Source organism: Zonotrichia leucophrys, chromosome 2, assembly GCF_028769735.1.
Source record: "Zonotrichia leucophrys gambelii isolate GWCS_2022_RI chromosome 2, RI_Zleu_2.0, whole genome shotgun sequence".
NCBI classification, from domain to species: Eukaryota; Metazoa; Chordata; class Aves; order Passeriformes; family Passerellidae; genus Zonotrichia; species Zonotrichia leucophrys.
Window position 1 is genome coordinate 21,051,361 of NC_088171.1, and position 18,590 is coordinate 21,069,950.

General features: G+C 35.5%; 1 protein-coding gene across 1 annotated transcript in view; it reads right to left on the minus strand.

The window, feature by feature from the left end:
* Positions 1-536: 536 nt before the first annotated feature.
* LOC135442895 (macrophage mannose receptor 1-like) overlaps positions 537-18,590 on the minus strand; it is a 28,781-nt gene continuing 10,727 nt past the window's right edge. The window contains exons 13-30 of the mRNA XM_064703174.1: positions 18,230-18,357; positions 17,501-17,588; positions 16,776-16,917; positions 14,613-14,651; positions 14,345-14,508; positions 13,223-13,290; positions 12,712-12,812; positions 11,833-11,975; positions 10,597-10,702; positions 9,615-9,811; positions 7,984-8,086; positions 7,093-7,325; positions 5,782-5,947; positions 4,279-4,431; positions 2,717-2,833; positions 2,287-2,454; positions 1,169-1,204; positions 537-810 (exon numbers count right to left, since the gene is read on the minus strand). Coding sequence (XP_064559244.1) covers positions 611-810; positions 1,169-1,204; positions 2,287-2,454; positions 2,717-2,833; positions 4,279-4,431; positions 5,782-5,947; positions 7,093-7,325; positions 7,984-8,086; positions 9,615-9,811; positions 10,597-10,702; positions 11,833-11,975; positions 12,712-12,812; positions 13,223-13,290; positions 14,345-14,508; positions 14,613-14,651; positions 16,776-16,917; positions 17,501-17,588; positions 18,230-18,357 — 2,352 coding nt within the window. The 3' untranslated portion in view covers positions 537-610. The remainder of the gene's footprint in view (positions 811-1,168; positions 1,205-2,286; positions 2,455-2,716; positions 2,834-4,278; positions 4,432-5,781; positions 5,948-7,092; positions 7,326-7,983; positions 8,087-9,614; positions 9,812-10,596; positions 10,703-11,832; positions 11,976-12,711; positions 12,813-13,222; positions 13,291-14,344; positions 14,509-14,612; positions 14,652-16,775; positions 16,918-17,500; positions 17,589-18,229; positions 18,358-18,590) is intronic.

Consider the following 18,590-nt stretch of genomic DNA (forward strand, 5'->3'; position numbering starts at 1 on the left):
ATGAGCCTCTTCAATTTTTTAACAATTTTCTGTCTTTTTTTTTTTTTTTTTTTGTAAACAAATAGTACTTAATGCACAGATGCAGGTATCATAACAGATTTTATATGAATGAGAAGATACTAGCATAAACTATGAAGCTGAAAACCTGAAATGAGCAGTGTTTCATAGGTTGGACTTGATGGTCTCAAAGGTCTTTTCCAGCGTGGTTAATTCTGTGATTCTGTGATTCCCATCATTATCTAGATACCGCTGAAGTGACACACGGGGAAAAATAATTTAAAGTAATGAGAAATGTTTCTCCTGTGTGTAAAAATGGATAATTTTTACACTAAGCTAAATAAAGTAATTTTCACATCATAAATATCTGTCAGATTTTCCCCATAACACCTCTGGAGCCATCTTTTCAGCCATGCCCATTTGTATGAAAAACGCATATACATTCCCCAGACTAAACAACTCTGCAACACTTTGGAAGGAATTTTGAAAGATGTATGTGTATTTGAGAAGAAAGGAAACTATTGTCTGGGTAGGAAAACACAAAGCTGGGGTAAGATTTCACTGATTTATAGCCTGGTTTCTGGTAGTTGGATCACATGGGCATTTGGTCGGACTACATGTCTGAATGTGTGTCTTTTACTTGAATATCCACAGTTGCTTCTGATCCACTCATTCTGGTTGAAATATGTGGCAGGTTTTGTCTTTTCCTCCTCAAGCAGAGATAAATTACACTTCCAGCTCCAGCTACAGAAAGGGCTAGAAGAACAAACAGCCAAATGATGCCAGCAGAAAGTACTTTCTCCATTTTCTCTTCTGTAAGGATATGCAATGGAAAAAAGGTTAAAATATTTCAGAATTTAGCAATAAATGGACTTCTGTAACAAGAAAGCAAAAAAAAAATCAATGTGCATGTAGATTTCCAGTTCAACATATGCTTTGTTTTGGATACCAAACAAAATAGAATTGAATCTGATCAAAGACCAATATTAAAAATATAAACATAAAAGAAAATCAATATTTACTTCAGGATAACTTCTATATCCTATATTGAGATACAGAGTAAAACTTAATGGATTTTTTTTAAATACTCTCACAACAAATACTGTGAAACTACGTAATTCTTTTATTTTAGCATGCTCTTATTATTCGACTTAAAAGTCAGTATGCTTACCTGTATTTTCTGTTGACATTTCTTTCTTTTCAGGAGCTTTTGAAAGGAAAAAAAAAGTTTATTCTGAATGCTTTAAAAAAAAAAAAAAAGGCATTTCAAAGTTCCTAAGTACCAGTGTTTCTGACAATTCCCCCTGAATTCATGTGTTGGTGACAGTCACTCTTCCAGAGGGATGGAACTAAGCATGTGTAAAACTCCAGTAGGTTGATTTCGTCTTTCATCCTAAGAGCATCTGATTTCCTTAGTCATGATAACCAAAACAGCATGTAGAGACAGACTTCTGTTATTTCAAAAAGTGTTTTCAAATATGTTTATTTCTGAGAATCTCCCCACAGTATCCTTAGCTATTTTAAGGTATTTCCTGAAAGGAAGTCTTGAGTGTTAGCAGTGTATCATGAGCATTTTACCTGAGCTGAAAAGACTTTTCTATTGTTGTAGCCCCTTCTGTCAGAGACAACTATTCCATGTGGATGTAGTTCCTATGGTAGTTGCTCTTCCTGAACTTAGCAGGTAATACAAAGGTGAACAGAAATATGAAGTTTAGCCAAACAAAACGTCCATGTTCTGTACTACTTTGATTTAATCTCAGTTGGTGACCTAACTAATGCATTTTCTTACAGATGATAATTTTTCTATCAGGATGCTATCAGTATTTTATTAAACATGATTCTGTGATACTGTAGATAAAGAGTGCCACAAGAATGTTTGCCATGCTATTCCTGTAATCCATCAGATCAGCGGTCAGTAAGGAAAGGAATCACCAATTCCAACATTTCTACATGGCAGTTTGCATTGCACTCGTCAGAACAAGATTTTGTTTGAGAATACATTCAGCTGAAATTAGACAAAGTGTTGCTTTTGAGCTTAGCTTTCACCTAAACTCAGGGGCCTGAAGTATTTGTGATGGCTGCACAGTGCTGACGGTGGTTTTAGAGGACACAGGGGAGGTGCAGCCTTCTGAGAAGGCAGTCAGATACCATGCGGGGCTTGCCAGTATTCAGGCAGCCATTAGAGTCAATTGGTTTTGCACACAGACTTAGAGTGTTTTACATTTCTGTGTTGTACAATGAAAATACATTGTTAGACACTAAACTTAACATATTAGAAATGCTACTTACTTTTAACTTTTTTACAGATATAGCCTTTTTTGAAAGAACAGAGGTTGGCGTTCCAGGAGCCGGACAATGCACATAGTTCTCCGCAGTCTTTAAGCCTGTGGTTTGATGGTTGTCCCAATTGCCAGTTGACAAAATCCATTGCAGATTTATCTGTCCATACCCACCGTCCTAATATTAAACATTAACATGTATTTATAAAATACATGGATCTAGACAAATACAATGAGTTGTAAAGGAGAAAACAAAAATTTATAACATTCATAGCTAGTTAAATGTTTCAAATATAATTTTAAGCATATTTAGGCATAATTTGAAATAGACTTTGTGTAATTTTTATATATATAGATGTACTTTCAAGTGTACAATGTTGATTTCTTTTTAACATAACATGAAATTTTGTTTGATAGGGTAATGTGATGAAAGATATTACCTCTGTCATTTTTCTTTAGTCCTATCCAAAAGTTCAATGATTTTCCATGGAGTATCTTAATGGTTTCTGACAGAAAGTTTGTTTCACTATAGTGTCCTACTGATACCAAATCAGCACCTGAAAAAATATTAAGGAACACATCACAGTGGATCATTTTCCTAGAGCTCAAGTCAATAAACACATAAAAAATATGCAAAAGTATATAAAAGACTCTTCTATATTGTTCACTAGTCCTGTTGTGGGTATTATATCACTGTATGGTATTTCTTTTGAGCATGACTGTGTGTTGTATAGATGCAAATTTGCACAAAGATATGGATTTTTTGAAATTTTCTGGATTTTTTTAGTCTTTGCTATTTTAGAGAAGAACAATTGCTCTCCTGCAATACTTTTTGGACAGACCTGACCACAGCCCTGATTGTGGAGCTAGTAAGCTGAAACTTGTAGTCACCACCGTGCTTGCCACTACAGCTTTGTCCCTCATTGGTGGCTGGGCAGCAGTTTTGGCAGTGCCTGATGATAACTGCTTAGGTAGGATGCGTCAGCAGATGGAGGTTGCAGTCCAGAAGATGACCAGAAGTTGATTTATAATTGTCATATGCCCTGGCATTGGAAATACACAAAGCTGTGTTGGGAGTACAAGGAAATGACCACCTTCCTGGCCTGGCTGGTGGGTAACAGGCAGACAAAAGTGTAGGAATTAAGAACATAAAGCAGTGTCCAATTGTAACCTTTCATCCTGGTTATTAGTGTAATGTTTATTTTTTGTAGTAATTGTGTGATTTATCTTTCTACAAAACCACTCCAGGAATTCTATTGCTGTACAGCTGTAGAGCAAAATGACTTTACAAAGCTATTTTTTCTGTTTACTCAGTTATAGGTCAATGTTTTCAGATATATGAGGAAGTGCCTTTGGAAATGTATAGGATGTTTCTTATTCTTACTCACACTGAAATATGTGTTGCATTGTACCAGTTCCCAGAAATGTGAAGCAAATGTGTGTTTTCCCTTCCCTGATGAAGATACTGCTCTTCTTTCCATGGGGGCAGCATGGGGCTGTTCCAGAGCAGGAACTTCATGGCTGGGTGTGTTTTACTGGTTCATGAAATACAAGCAGCTCCTCCATTTTATTTGTTGTCCAGCCACTGAGGTGCACTTAATGCCCTGTGCCCTGTAACTAACAAACACAACTATCCTATGACTTTGAGTCTCCCAGACTGCATGTGGAGTCCCTTTTGCTTGGGGAAGGGAAAGCCGGTGCTGCAGCCTGTGCCTTAGTGGGTCTGTAAAAGTGTTTATTTCCCTATCTAATTATTTTTTTGCCATAAAACTAGTAAGAATTCAATATGTTTGAGGTACTCATATTTCACCGGATATTTGAGATATGAGTTGCTGCTGTCTCTGACAAAAGTTACATTTATTGTGCAAAAGCATGCTCAGAAAAGCAACCAAAAAAGCATTAAATGTGAAGTTTTAAAGTAATTTGAGGTTTGCTTAGCAATATTATCCTTTATTTTATGTGTTTAATTACATCATCAATCTTTCTTGGACTAAACACTCACCAAGTCGGGCACATTCCTCGTGAGCTTGAGACCAACTTCTTTTCTTGGTGGCCTCAAAGTAATAGCAGTGTCCAGAGAAAGGTATCCAAGATTTGTGTCCTCTTGATTCAGGGCATTTTCCAGGAAGTTGTGGGGGTTCAGTAGGGGCCATTACTGATAAGAGATCAGGTAGTTAAGTCCAACTATTTTATATAACTTGTTTTACCCTTTATACTAGTATGACAAAACTAATGTTACGTTTGTAATTTTAGAGGAAATCAAGTCTGTTCTAAGAAGAGCTTGAATATGGTTCTGACTTTCTCTTTGAGACAATATTTTCCTTCATATTTATTTGTCAATGTGATTTGACCATATCAAAACCTTATAAAACCTTACAGTAGAAACAGTGATTATGAATGAAAGTGTTGTTATATCTAAACATAGCTTGCAGGACTTTATTAAACTGCATCCTGAATACATTCCATGTTCACTTATATGATAGGAAGATTTTGGATGGGTAGATAAATACAGATGGAATGTAAATTATATATTTTGCCAAATTACCTTTTCTTCCTGTAAGTCTACTACAGTCTGTTGCTTTCCTCTAAGGAATATTTAGCTCTCAAATGAGATTTCCAGAATCATAAAGTGAAAAGAGACATTATATATGAATTTTGAGGTTTTTCTGTAATATTAAAACATCTTAGAACATAATTTGTCACGTGAATTATGATTGAAGATCTTCCATGAAGTTGAAAAATCCAAGAATATAACTAAAATTTGAGTGTAGCATGTCAATATTTATACTTATTTCCATATAAATTATACAAGACTGTGCTTTCCAAGGGGTTATTTACTTCATCTTTGTGCTCACAGGTGACATGAAGCTGATATATTGTTTTTGACAGATATTAGTCCTGTCTGTTCTTAGCAAGCTGTAGTGATGGTGATTTGCTGATGTGTCCAGAGTATTTATTAAAGACTTTTATACTGATAAAATCAGGTTTTCCTTGCTGTATTTAAGCCTGTTACCCCTTCCAACTCATATCAGACACATAGAAAAATTAAATTCCATCCTGTAAGGCTCATTTTTTAATATTTAGTATTGATAATATGATTTCTCGTAGTCTTTGATGTCTTAGTCTTTTGTCCAGCTCCAATCTTTTCTTTAAATTATTGTTACCCAGTGATCTGAAAACCCAAGTTGACTGAGAAGCTTTTCAAACTTTGGTGCCCCAAACTGGATACAGAATTTCCTATAATGCCTAATAAAAACAGAACCTATAGCAAGTGAATTACTTTTCCTAATAGGATGAATAGTTAAAAAAGTGAATATTCAATCCTTTGGTTAGGCTTTTGGTAATTACTATGAATTAACTAACTTTTGGAAAGAATTCATGTCAGTATTTAGAATTAGTTAGGTAATTCTGTCTTCCTGTGTACTGGTATATTAAATAAGTATTTTTCCAGTGGCTTATTGCACTATACAGCCTCTAGTCGAGATGCATGTATGGAGTTACTCACCATCTGATTTTTTACAGACAGAAAAGAATTTTTCCTCGCAAGAAGCTGTCTTCCAGGTGCCATCAGTGTCTAGGTAGACACATGCTAATGTCTGCTTTGGTTCTCCACTGGCCCACTTGCTGTAAACTAAACTCCACCTGTCAGTCCATTGATACTTGCCATTGGTCTGGAAGTAAAATCTATATGGTAATTTCACATTTGCTTACAGTGACACAGCTACTAACAGGATCCTCAAGAGGACTCTCACATAACCTGTGTAGAATCCTCTGCTTACTAGTGCTTCTTCTTAGCTTGTAAATGCTCACTGACTAAAATGTACAGTGTCTGTCATCCACAATTGTGAACGCCTCCAAAAATATCTAACATTAATTCAGAGCATTTTTTTAAAGCATTGGGAAATGGAAGGGAAAAAAAGGGGGGCATGAGAGAAGGGATAAAACTAGGAATCAGATAAGATATCCTGTTGGTATGACCACCCAAACATCTGCATGGAGAATGGGAGTGTGTGTGGGAGTGCTCTTAAGCAGCTCTGATCACCATTGCTTTTGTTGTAGTTGTCGTGACTGTGATTCATGATGAAGAGTGTAGCCTGTCAAAACACACCTACCATCCAAATGCTCACCCACTCCTGTCATACAACTGATGTAGACATCCCACAAACAGAAGGGATTATTTTTCCATAATATTCTAACTTCTAATGGGAGCGGTTACACCAATTGTATTTTCAAATTAAAAAAAATACAGCCGTGGTCAGTGTATACCATAAGATATACCCTCAATATTCCTTTTACTAGTATTTACCCCACTTTCTGTTCACAGCTGTAGCTTGCTATTGCTACCATAAATAAGATCACTCTAGTAAAATGTGTGAGCATAAACACACACATAAAAATTGTTCCTTGTCAGGTGACAGGTGTGTGACCTCTGAGACCTTGTCACTGATCACTGAGGTACACAAACACATGGCAGGAGGGCAGAATGTACATTGTGCCTGGAATCACTTTTAGATTAAAATCAACTCAAAATGTAGGAAATTTTACAATTTATATCTGAGATACTTTAAACAACTCCAAACAACGCACTGCGCTGTTGTATACTGGTTTTACAGTAACATTTCCTTGTGCTAAAGGAGATCTCTACTGTATGAGTCTTATTTGAAGATTTCCATTGCAAATGGCTGTTACATTGATGTAACATGCTGTTTTCAGCACTACACTGGCAGAAATCCCAATGAGCAACAAGATGAGAGCATGAAGTAGAATCAGGTTGTGTGTCAGCCTGACTGTGTGTATGCAATGCCTTTGTTCTTACCCTGTTGCTGTTCAGACCAATCCACAGAGGCTCTCCATATTCCTTTGCAAGTAGGAAAAACAGTGCCTGGCTATGTGGGTCTAAAATGCTGGCAAGTTCTGAGGCATTGTTATTGCAGTTTTGGTGTGCTTCCTCCCAGTTCATTTTGGAACGAGTGACAGAATAGCTAATCCCACTAGAAGGGGCAAAAGAAAAGTCCAGCACTGTTGCTGGTGATTTTAAAAGTTCAGGATCTGTAGGAAAAAGGGGAAAAAAAAGAGCCCCATGAGCAGTTAAATCTGGAGTCACATATTTGACTTGTGGAATTGAGTAGCATCTTCATTATTTACAAACCTAATATAAAATTACGAATGGAATGGAACATCTTCTTAGCTGTTTATAATTAAATATAGCATCAAAACAACACTTCTGATAAAAGAAAATTATTTTCAACCTCTGACAATTTTGAATCAGTAAATACACAGTATTTTACATTGCAGAGGTAAATTTACCCCATCATACAAAAATAACACACCTGTCCTGCCTGCTTTTAAAATACTCTTTGCAGCTTAATGACTATCAGGTGTTTATGAATAATGTTAAACTTACTAGTTTTGATGCCCTAAAGATCATCATGAACATATGTAATTAAAATTGTTTGGGCTTCATCTATTAAATTACACTTTTAAAAATAAAATAATTTTCTTTTCCCATATTCTGCTATGTTCTCTCAAAAACATTGCTAAGTAACACTGGAAGGCAAGATGGACCCTTAGGTTTTACTGATACCTTACCTAAAAACCAAAACAAACTGAAACAAACTAAAACTAAACTGAAATAAAGTGTGTTAAACAAGAAAATTTGATTTAATCTTTATGTTATTATTTTCTAGATTAACATAGCAGAACTCACCACTACTCTTCTGGCATATATACCCTCTGTACTTATAACACTCCTCATTATTCCATTTTCCTGTGTCATCAGCAGGACCTCTCTTCAGAGAAACACAGTCAAACTGTTGGAAGTAAGGAAAAGAATATACATGCCTATTAGAAGTTATAAAAGAGGTTTTGTTTGTTTGTTTTGGGTTTTTTTTGGTTTTGTTTTGTTTTTTTTTTTTTTTGGTTCTGGTGTTGTAGGGTGTGTTACAACTCTAGAAATAACTTTCATTCATCCTTCTCTGTCCTTTCTGACCTCCCTTGTGGTGGCCAGTTCCCCTGTTTTACACTATTCAGCTCAGCCTGCTTTTTCATTTAGTTATTTTCCAGGAGAAATACTTGAAAGACGTTATTATTTTCAAAAACTTTCTTCCACATTATCTATCCCAACTAATGGGTGACTATCAGTAAGGTTTTGAATAAAGATGAAATAGATGTTGTACTTTGTATTTCACTTGCAAAGACAGCTAGAAATAGTGCTGATTCTTGACAAAATCACCTGGATTACAGTCCTTGGCAGAGCTCTCATCAGCTCTAATTCTTAGAATTTCTCTTTCAGCTACATGAGATCAACTTAAGAAGCTGAAATTTATTACAAGTTTATTACAAGCTGCAATCTGCTCTGATTATCTGCCATGGGGTAATTGTGGGCCTTTGAAAAGGATCCTCTGAAGGAGAGAGCTGTTAGTGTCTTGAAGGTGAAGGAGAAAAGCAGGATGTACCTTTGCACATTTTTTTCCTGCTTGGTATTTCCTAGCGTTATTAGAGCTGCAGTGGAGCTCTGGTTTGTGCAGTGTCATTTATGTCTTCCTGAATGCCTTGACAAATGGCTACATGGGGAAGAGCAACATGAATTCGCTCAGGTGTAGATTAAGCTGGTTGCCCAGATCCCTGACTTCTCTAAAGGTATGGATGCAAAAATGGCGGGAGAATGGACAGTGAGTGGAATGATACATTGTGAAGGGTGAGTTTGGAAAGCAAGATATAGAAATAAATAGAAGATAGGCAATGTGGCTGTGCAAATCAGTCTGTATTGGTATGGTTACGTAGAATGCTATTTTAATTGCAGCATTATGAGGTTTAGTTCAAGTGCTAGCAGTGGAGAGGGTTTGATGGGTTTAGAAAGTAGTTGACATCTATTGGCCCCTAGTAATTTAATTACAATTTTAAAATGAGAAAAAGTTAAAATGCTTAAACTCTTTTTCTCTTGCATCCTTTTCTCACTCCTTCATAGACATGAAAGTAATTGTGTGTTGACTTCTAGAATTCCAATGTGGCATTTATATTCTCTGAAAAATTAACAATTTACTATGAAAAAGTAAGTAACTTTGCTAACTTTATTCAATATATCCAATCCATTATTCAGTCTTTCCATTGCTGCGATTATGGCAAATTCTTTGACAAAATTACAGCAATGCCATTTTATGCTCTGAAATAGCTAAAATACTCAAACACTGAAAGGTTTTATGTCTAGTCTCGGAATAAAGATAGATGACAAACCAATGCAGAAGGCTGGGGCAAGGTCTGCAGTGGTGTGAGCTGCTTACTGGGAGTGCTATTGCTCCTCAGATTTAGACTTGATGGCAAACACCAAGAAATATTTACCTGTTGCCGATTTTGGCCATCTTCTGGATGCAGACTGTCATACAAAATAGGTTCTACAAGTTTTGGGGAACCTTTAGCCCAGTTTGTATATGAGACAGCACTTCCATCAGACCAAACAAAGTTGAGTTCACTGAGCAGATCATTCAAGCCAATCCAAAGATCATTTGAAGCATCCTTCAAATGGTACGTGAGAAAAGCTAAAATAAAAATAGAGGAGAAAATTATTGTGTTACATGATCAGTCAAAGAATCAAATCATAAATACTTAACTGTTTTTTTATTAAAATCTTATAAAAACATTTTGATTTTATTTGATCAGAAATTTACCTGATTTCATTATTTCAAGGTTATGCCAAGCCCTTACCCATGAAAAATCTCAAAGAATCCAAGTATTTGGGAACAATGAAGCAAGACTGGAAAGAGGAAGAGAAAAAGGAAGAGAAAAAAAATGCATGTCTGACCACCATGATATCTAAAGAGTTCACTTATTTTTCAGCAGTCAGGATGAGCCACTTGACTGATGGAAATATGTACAGCTGCAAATGGAAGCCAGGGAACACAGGCAAGGTGAAAATATGTCTTTCTCTGGCATTATACAAAATCAAGTTGCAGAATTTAGGCAGAGGTATAGACACACATCCCATTCTATTTCTGGCACAAACAGACTATGCATTCTGTTTTTTTCTCTGTGCCTAAAGTCATAAATGCCAGATCCAGATTTTTAATTTTATCTTAATTCATGCCTATAAATAATGTAATATACTTTGCATGTAACATGAAGAAGCAATCCTTAGCATGACTAGCATGCCCCAAACAGATTGTTCAGTTCTAAAAACATTTAATGCCATGGGCATATAACCATAATTTGAATACAAATTATAAAAAGCAATAATTTACATACTGACACTTGCCTTCTTTGCAGGAAATGTCTACTGTATACAGAGTAAAGGTTCTCTATTACCTAAGGGGCTGTTGCACTATACCTTGAACTTGTTCGTTAGGAATTCTTGCCAAGTCTCCTCCAAGGCTCATGCAAACTCTTCTTCCAGTACTCCAGAAATCATAGCCAGAGCCAAAAAATCTGTAACACTAGGGAAAAATAAGTATAGACTGTTAGAGTGACAGGACAAAGAATTTAGGTATGAATTACACTAGTTTAAGTAAAAACCACCCTAATTCAGACCCCCAAAATATTTTTTTCAGTTAACTTGGATCTGGAACCAAATCAAAACCATTTACAAGTTTTAAGTTTGCTCTCTGTCTTTCTGCAAGGCATTGAGAAAGTCAAAACAAAACTCAAATAGCTATTTACAAACACAGTAGGAGTCTGATGAGAATCTAATGTTTTAACTAACTCAGAGATTTCTAGAAACCATACACCACCACAAGACAAAGTTCTAACTGTAGGAAAAGCCCAACCCAGGTGTGGAGTTGCTGGAACTTTCTGAAAACCCTTTTTGACCTGGTGTCTGTGGTCAAAGTACTCTTGTGTCTATTCAGCCTTCTTCATTATACAGATCTCTCATTAATGTCATTATACAGCTCTCTCATTACTGGAAGTGTGTGACTAATTTCTTAAAAACTGTAATAGCCATCACATTACCAATACATATTCACCCTCGAAGTTCTGATAATTACCAGTGTGCCTCATGTGCCCTCCATGTTTGCAGCTCACCCTCTGCTCTGTGTCATGCCAGTAGCACAGTCAGAGAATTATCTTGCAAGGTTTTTAAAAATGATAACTTTGATGACTGTAACCTGGCATAAACTCACCTGGTGTGATATCTGTGGGTGCCTAACACATAATGCTGTATGTGTCAGGAAAGAGAGCCCTCACTTATTAAGCACATCAAGTTTGTCTCTTTTGGAAAGAGGCAAGCATTACATTGGAGCCTATTTAGAAAAAAATTGTCTTATTTCTGATTTGTTCCATCTCAAATGACTGATTTTGTGCTATGCCCAGTGCTTTCAGATGAATTCAGTTCTTCAGTTTTTTGAAACATCTATACAATGTAACAGTTTTCCCAATGTGCCTCAGGTGGCCACTTCTCAAGAAAACAATTAAACATCTGTAAAGCCACCATTTTGCAGTAATTAGCCAATGGGTTCATTTTTTAATGCAACTGACAAAACATATCTGAGAGACAGAAGGCCTTAAGTGTATCTTTAAGTATCTTCCCAAGCAGTAATATCATTGTTCTTAGGTGAAAGTGTCATACCTGATTTTTAAATAAAATCCAACCTGCAGGACACCCTCCAGGAGCTGAAGGTACTGCTGAAGGAAGGGTTGCATTTATAAAACTTCTGTGCCTCTCACAGATGTAGCCATTGGAAAAACCACAGCTGACATCATTCCACAAGCCTGAAATCAATTAAAGTTTAGGTACTAAGACACTGAATAAGATTGAAATGTGTGGGAAGGTGAACTGGTTTCTGAAGTTCAGAAGCAATCTGCATGGGAATATGGGATACCTGCATTAGCTCAGCTCTACCTCCCACTGTCCCTGTATACAGGGGCACTTTGGTCCTGCTGTCACTGGGGGAGAAGTGGCCACATGAGGTGGCCTCTCAGTGAAACCCTCCCTAACAGCTTTGTTGCACTGAAAGATGCAAGTGCCAAGTAATGCTGAATCAGTGAAAGCATTACAGAATGTGAAAATCTATGTATGTTCTATTCCTTTGCTAACAATTCTCTTATCACTAGAAATAGCATCTAATAATTAAAAATAAATTATAAAACTAATTTTAGAAGTTGAAATACTTTCTATTATTAGGAAATATTTTCAATTCACTATTATCTAATTATTATAATTAAAAAAAATAATTGCTCTTGATTTGAATTGAACATTTTCTTTTTGCATCTGAAACACCAGTGATGAAATTGCCACTGCATTTCCCATTAAAATCAATTTCTAGACTCCACTTTTATGGATAATATTGCCCCTGAAGAAACCTCGAATATAACAACTATTCTTTATAATGCATATTTCTCAAAATTTCTGGTAAAGAATGGGTGAAAATTGACAAGAGATTTTAAACAAACACTGGAAGAGCAGCAGCCATAAAATTATTTTACATACCATAGTTGTATGACTCACCATCTTTTTTATTCAAAACCACACAATTTTCTTGATGTTGTGCAAAGTTGGGCTCACCCTGTGCCCAAGCTGCATAGTGCACTGGGCTTCCACTCATCCAACTGAAAAGCAGAAGTGGTTGCTGAGACAATGTCCATGAAACAGTTGAGAAAAATCTTCCTTAACATACTGAAAATATTTTTTTAAAATTACAGCTGAGTCTCTCCGTAAATTGAGTTTCCATTAGGATTGAAAGATCTTAAATAATGAAATCCCTGCATATCAAGTCAAAGACAAAAATACCTTTATTTTTAACAGATATTATCAACATATTCATAGCATACAAAATTTCCATTTAGAACTGTGTTTGTACAATGTAGTTTAACTGAAGGAGAGCACACATTCCAACAAGCATTATTACTCTCTGAATCTGCATTTAACTCCTTTGCAGTGGTTCCTCCAGAAGGAACTTTGGCATTACAATACTCCTACAACTGCTCTTTATGGATCTTGATTAAGCTTATTTACCTACCTGAACTGTTCATCAGAATTCTGGATTAATCCTATGAGATATGAGTTCAGTTTGCCATTTTTTAAGATCTAAGCATAAAAAAGAAATAAATTAGAATTTTATAATATTATTAAAAAGTGTAAATATTTTTCTACAGAAGAAAATAAATGAATACATATTCTTTAAATGATTTTTTGTGCACAGTCACCTGAGGTACTGTAAAACTTACAGTTTTGCTTTATTATTATTTTTTTGATACATTCCCATTTTTGGCTGAATTACTGGTAGGATCAAAGCTTTCAAAGTTCTGTTCTCAATTTAAGAAGAAAAGGTCATAGAAGACTTGAGAAAAACATAAAGTATAGATTTTTTTGATCCTTTCCTAGTTGTAAGCAGCTATGCAATTCTTGAGTCTCAAGCTGTCTGAGTTCTCCTCCTGTCATATCATTTCCCACACATTAAAGCAAATATCAAATGGTGTGGCTCAGAAAGGTGATTGTGTGGCTCTGTTGGTATGAGAAAACCAAACAGGATTATGGCAGAGGTTTGAGGTACCATCCATGCTGTGAAGTTGTCAGCATTCCCCTGCTATGCTTCAGTCATGGAACAGGAAAACTGATCCATGAAGAGCTGTTGGAATGATCAGTCTGACCTGGACCAGCCTTTCTTTGAAAAGCTGTTTTGGAGAGCAGCATGACCATCAGGCAGGACCATCAAAGCTACACTGGCAGCTGCCTGCCTGATCTATGTGCAACACTGGGTTCTGGTATATGATATTCAGAGTAGAGGCAAACACCCTGCCAGAAGGACAGTTTGCTGAGAATACACCTACCCTGCCTGTTCATTGCTCTTATCTATTTGCTCAGAACTCCATTCAGACTAAAATAGACACGAATATACCTATCTGAGTAAACATTAAATTCTTTTTACATGGGTGTTTTTCCCTGAAGATTCATTTAGTAGAATAAATTTTTTTTCATAGAATCTTTAAACCTAATCCTAATAAAATTTTAGTAGTAGTAATATTTGGTAAAAGTGGTAATATTATGCAACAAGCACATTCTTCTGTACTTCACAAGCAGAGGATATGTACAAAGGGTATATAAATCATGTAGTGTATAACACAACAAAATCTCCCCTTACGTATTTCCACAAAAATTTTCTTTCACTATTATTTCCAATGGTAGCAAGGTTTCCATGATTGTTTCTGCAGAATGTTCTGGCTTTCTCCATAGAGGTCTTTTCTGGGCTGAAAAAATATTGTTTGTCCCCTTTTACAATCCAGCCATCTTCTGTGACTTCATATGCTGCAACACAGAAGAGAAATCTGCATTCTTCTCAGTTCTTGTGCAAAGCTGGTGGTGTTACATTCCACCACCCTTCAGGTAAGTGAAAATAAATAGAAGCTTACTGGTAGAAGGGCCCAGAGGTTCTGGTTTCAAGGGTGTCCCTGTAATGAAATGGGATAAAAATAAGATGATGTAAAATATTTCCCAAACTTTGAGCCAGTATGTGTGCAATTAATGGAAATTATTTTATTGTCTGTGAACTTTTCACATTTATATATTCAATGCAAAATATAATTATATGGTATCTTTGGTGCAAAGTTAAAAATGGATGCTTGATAAATAAAAGATGCATTACAGGCCTACATCTCTGTCTTGGTAGATTTTTGATAAGTGCATCTTGAATATCTTCAATATTGCCTAAATTGGATAGCTGAAGTTATTCTGAATGAATATTTGTTTCTGAAAGACTTTGAACAATTTCTGGTAGACTTTGAACAATTCTTTACGGACATTGTGTTGTATTTGAACGTTAGAATTTGAATATTATTTGAATTTCAAAAACCTTTTTGCTTTTTTACATATTTTTTTGTATTTGTAATTTCTATTTATGATTTATATTTAACGTTTTATTAGTATTTATTTGTTAGTTAAACTTTTTTCAGTGTAGCTGCTTTGACAAGAATTACATTACCACTTTTTGAAAAATAATTTAAACAAAAATTTTCCACATCACATGAAGCGTGATATTGGAGAAATGTTTCTCTAAACATTTAAGGCCAAGAGCTATAAAAATGTAAAATAAATGTCACCTTTACAATCTCCAGGCCATCTGAATGGGGCTCTGAGCAACCTGGTCAAAGGTTGGGGGTTGGAACTGGATGATCTTTAAGGTCCTTTCCAACTCACCCCATTCTGTGATTCTGTGGTTTTTTCCCCACGGAATTTATTGCAAAGTTTGTGTTTCTGTATGTGTAATTACATTTTATTAAGTGTGTGAACATATCCTTGGGTTAAAAAAAAAATATGTCAGCTTTTAAAAATAATCTATTGTATGATTGGTTGCAACCTTAAAAAGAAAATTGTTACAAGATTTAAAAGAAAAAAACCCTAATATATCTGTTGTGGAAGTATGAAGTAATCTGTCTATTTCAGCATGCCATTCTGCACTGCTGACTAATGACGGCAATTTCTTCAGGATGTAATTTCTGCCATTCATATGCTACTACAAATTAGCAGTAAACAGCTACTATTGACATTTTGCTAATGAATTTTAGCTGTGGTGATTATGCAGGTGAGAACTCACAAAGGAACTTAACAGGAAAAATATCTTCACAACATCTCTCTGAGATTGAGGTCTATGATTATTGCTTTATAAGTATAAGAAGCTGAGACTATGTGCCTTGGTTAGAAAATTGCTTTGAATAATTCAGCAGCACAGAATTTATGTCTCTTAGAGAAGAAGCAATTGAAACTAGTGTGAAGGAGCCCAGGGAGCCACCAGAGGAACATTGCTGTTACTCTGGGAAGTAAAATATGTGGCCCAACACATAGCTATTCCTCTCTAATTTCATGGAATATTTTCCCAACAGTAGCTAAGAAAAAAACCAGAGAAGTAGAGATTTTTCTACTAGTATGATGTGATGAAGATGTGAAACTGTCTTAAATTTTGAAGCTTTCATTACTATCTTCTTGTTACAGCAGGCCTGTTGTTACAGGCTTGTCTTTACATGTCATCTTACAAAAAGACTGATTCTGTAATGCTGGTAATGTTGTTTAATTTAGAGTAGGTGGCTACTGCGCCATTGTGTACCAACATTTGAGCAGAGGAGTGAAGTTTCACTTCACAAAGGATATGGAAATTCAAAATAAGATTTTTCCTCTTCTTTTTATCTTTTTTTTTAGTTTAAATTGTAGTCCTCTCTTCCTCCCTCAGTCAGAAGTTCTGTTTTGACAAAAATCTGCTTTTGTGCAGAGCAGTGAATACTGCAAGGTAAGCTCTTAAGATTGCTTTCATCATATTTTCTATTATTACACAATTACATAGAGAAGTGTAATTTTAGTAAAGCTTATCATTGAATATACTTTTTATAATGAAACAAAAAAGTTTATTGTTAACAGCTGAAACTTGTATACCAAAGGTCTTGACCTACTTTTCTGTGTGCAAAATTCCTGTGAAATAAACAAAACTTTCTACCAGTATGTTACTTGTAGAGTTTCCTGTTATGATAGAATGGATTTAACTTGAATTTCTTTATAAGGTGAGTTTAGAGTAAAAAGTAACCTACCTTTTTTTATTTCACAAATCCAGTTATGACTGTATTCACAGTGCTCCTTAATCCATGACAAGAAAGGCTTTTCACTGATTGCTCCACAATCTTGAAATTCAGCACCGTAAAAATAGTATCTTGTTTCATCTATATAATTCACCTACAGAGGAAACACACCTGTGGTGTTTTTTTTTGTAAATCTACAGGGGAAAATCTGTCCTCTGTCAGGAATGAGAAGTAGAGCAAAGGTTTCCAACCACTCCTTTTCCTCCTCCTTTTGCTGTGAAGCCAATGTGAGCTACTAAAGTAATTACAAACACACTGCAAGAGGAAAGAAGGGCTCTGAGTTTATGCATCGTCTAACAGACTCTAGCTGTCCCACTAAAACTGGACTCAAATGAGTCCAGTTATAAATAAAAAGCAGGAAAAATCTCTGGCAATTTATCACCAGAGACTAAGAAAAATCAAGAGAGACCTTTCTCATAAATTTGTGACTTCAATAATCATTTCTGTAGCTGAAAGCTGTCCTTTGTCTTTTATCACTTTTGTAATGGTATAATCTCAGTGTTTATTTGCCCCTTTTGTTTTTTTCCAATCCAGTATGAAGAATTATAGTTCAGAGTTACCCAGTTGCAAAATAGGCATTTTTGGAAATTCTTATACACCTTTTATACACACAGTCATGGAAACTTCAACAGGAAAAATGTCAGCACAGAAGGACACTGGCATGGTGAAACACTCACCGGAGAACCATCACTCCAGGAAACTCCACCATCAGGATCCAAACAATGCAAACCTATCCAGAAAGGCTGAAATGATGGGGATTTCTTTCTAGAGTGTGAAAAAAATGTACAGTTGAAGAGGATTTATATTGTTAGCTCTGCTCAATTTTAGAAGTTACATGAGACAGTAACTCTGACACTTATTGAACATTTCAATGCAGAAATTTTAAAAACAAAAAGTATTGTTTGTCAGCAAACTCCAATTGGCAAGTACATGAAGTTCACACCTTAAAATTTCTTGCTCTGCAAATGGTTGTACTGAGAACACAGCATGTTATTTTTCTGCATTGATGTTGTGATTATAGTGTTTTTTTCTCTGAAATAAAATATTCAGGGTACTAGAAGACAAAATTTGGTTTAAAAATTATTCACTATTCACTATTCACAAAATTATTCTAAGCAAACTTAGAATAGGATCTGTGGAGAAACATTGAACAAATTCTGTTGTTGGACTGGTTTTTATCTGAATTTAAAATGTTTGCAGGTTGTGACATTTTAGGAGCTCCAAAAATTCTTTGAAAACATTACTCATATGGGACATTTTCTCAGTTACTTTTCTAATTGTTATGGTGAAAACCAGATAGATTTCTAAATAATTATCTCAGGAGCAAAACAATAGTACCATTATTTATTACTGTGTCATGTGTTGCCACTCCAAAATATTAATTATTAGACAGTTTGCTTGCTTACTTTATTAAGTTTTCTATCACTGTTTGCTCTTCTTCATTTCTAATGGCAGCCAGGTCTCCTCCTATTTCTCTGCAGAAATCTCGGGCTTCAAACCATGTTTTCTTTTGGTCTTCTTCTCTCACAAAACCCTGTAGATGCAGGTAGAGCACTGTGTTTTCAGTGTGCTAAACATAAATATGCTGGCTGTCTTGCATAAGAAAAATAAGTAAACCTTCCATTGTAATTATCCGTTAAAATATGGATTCAAAAGTAATTGGATGCCCTTACTTATCACTGATAGAGTGAAAGCTGCAGTGATATTTGAATAGTTGTGTAAAAGCTTGCTACATTGTGCCATTCTGTGATGTTTAGACTGTCTATT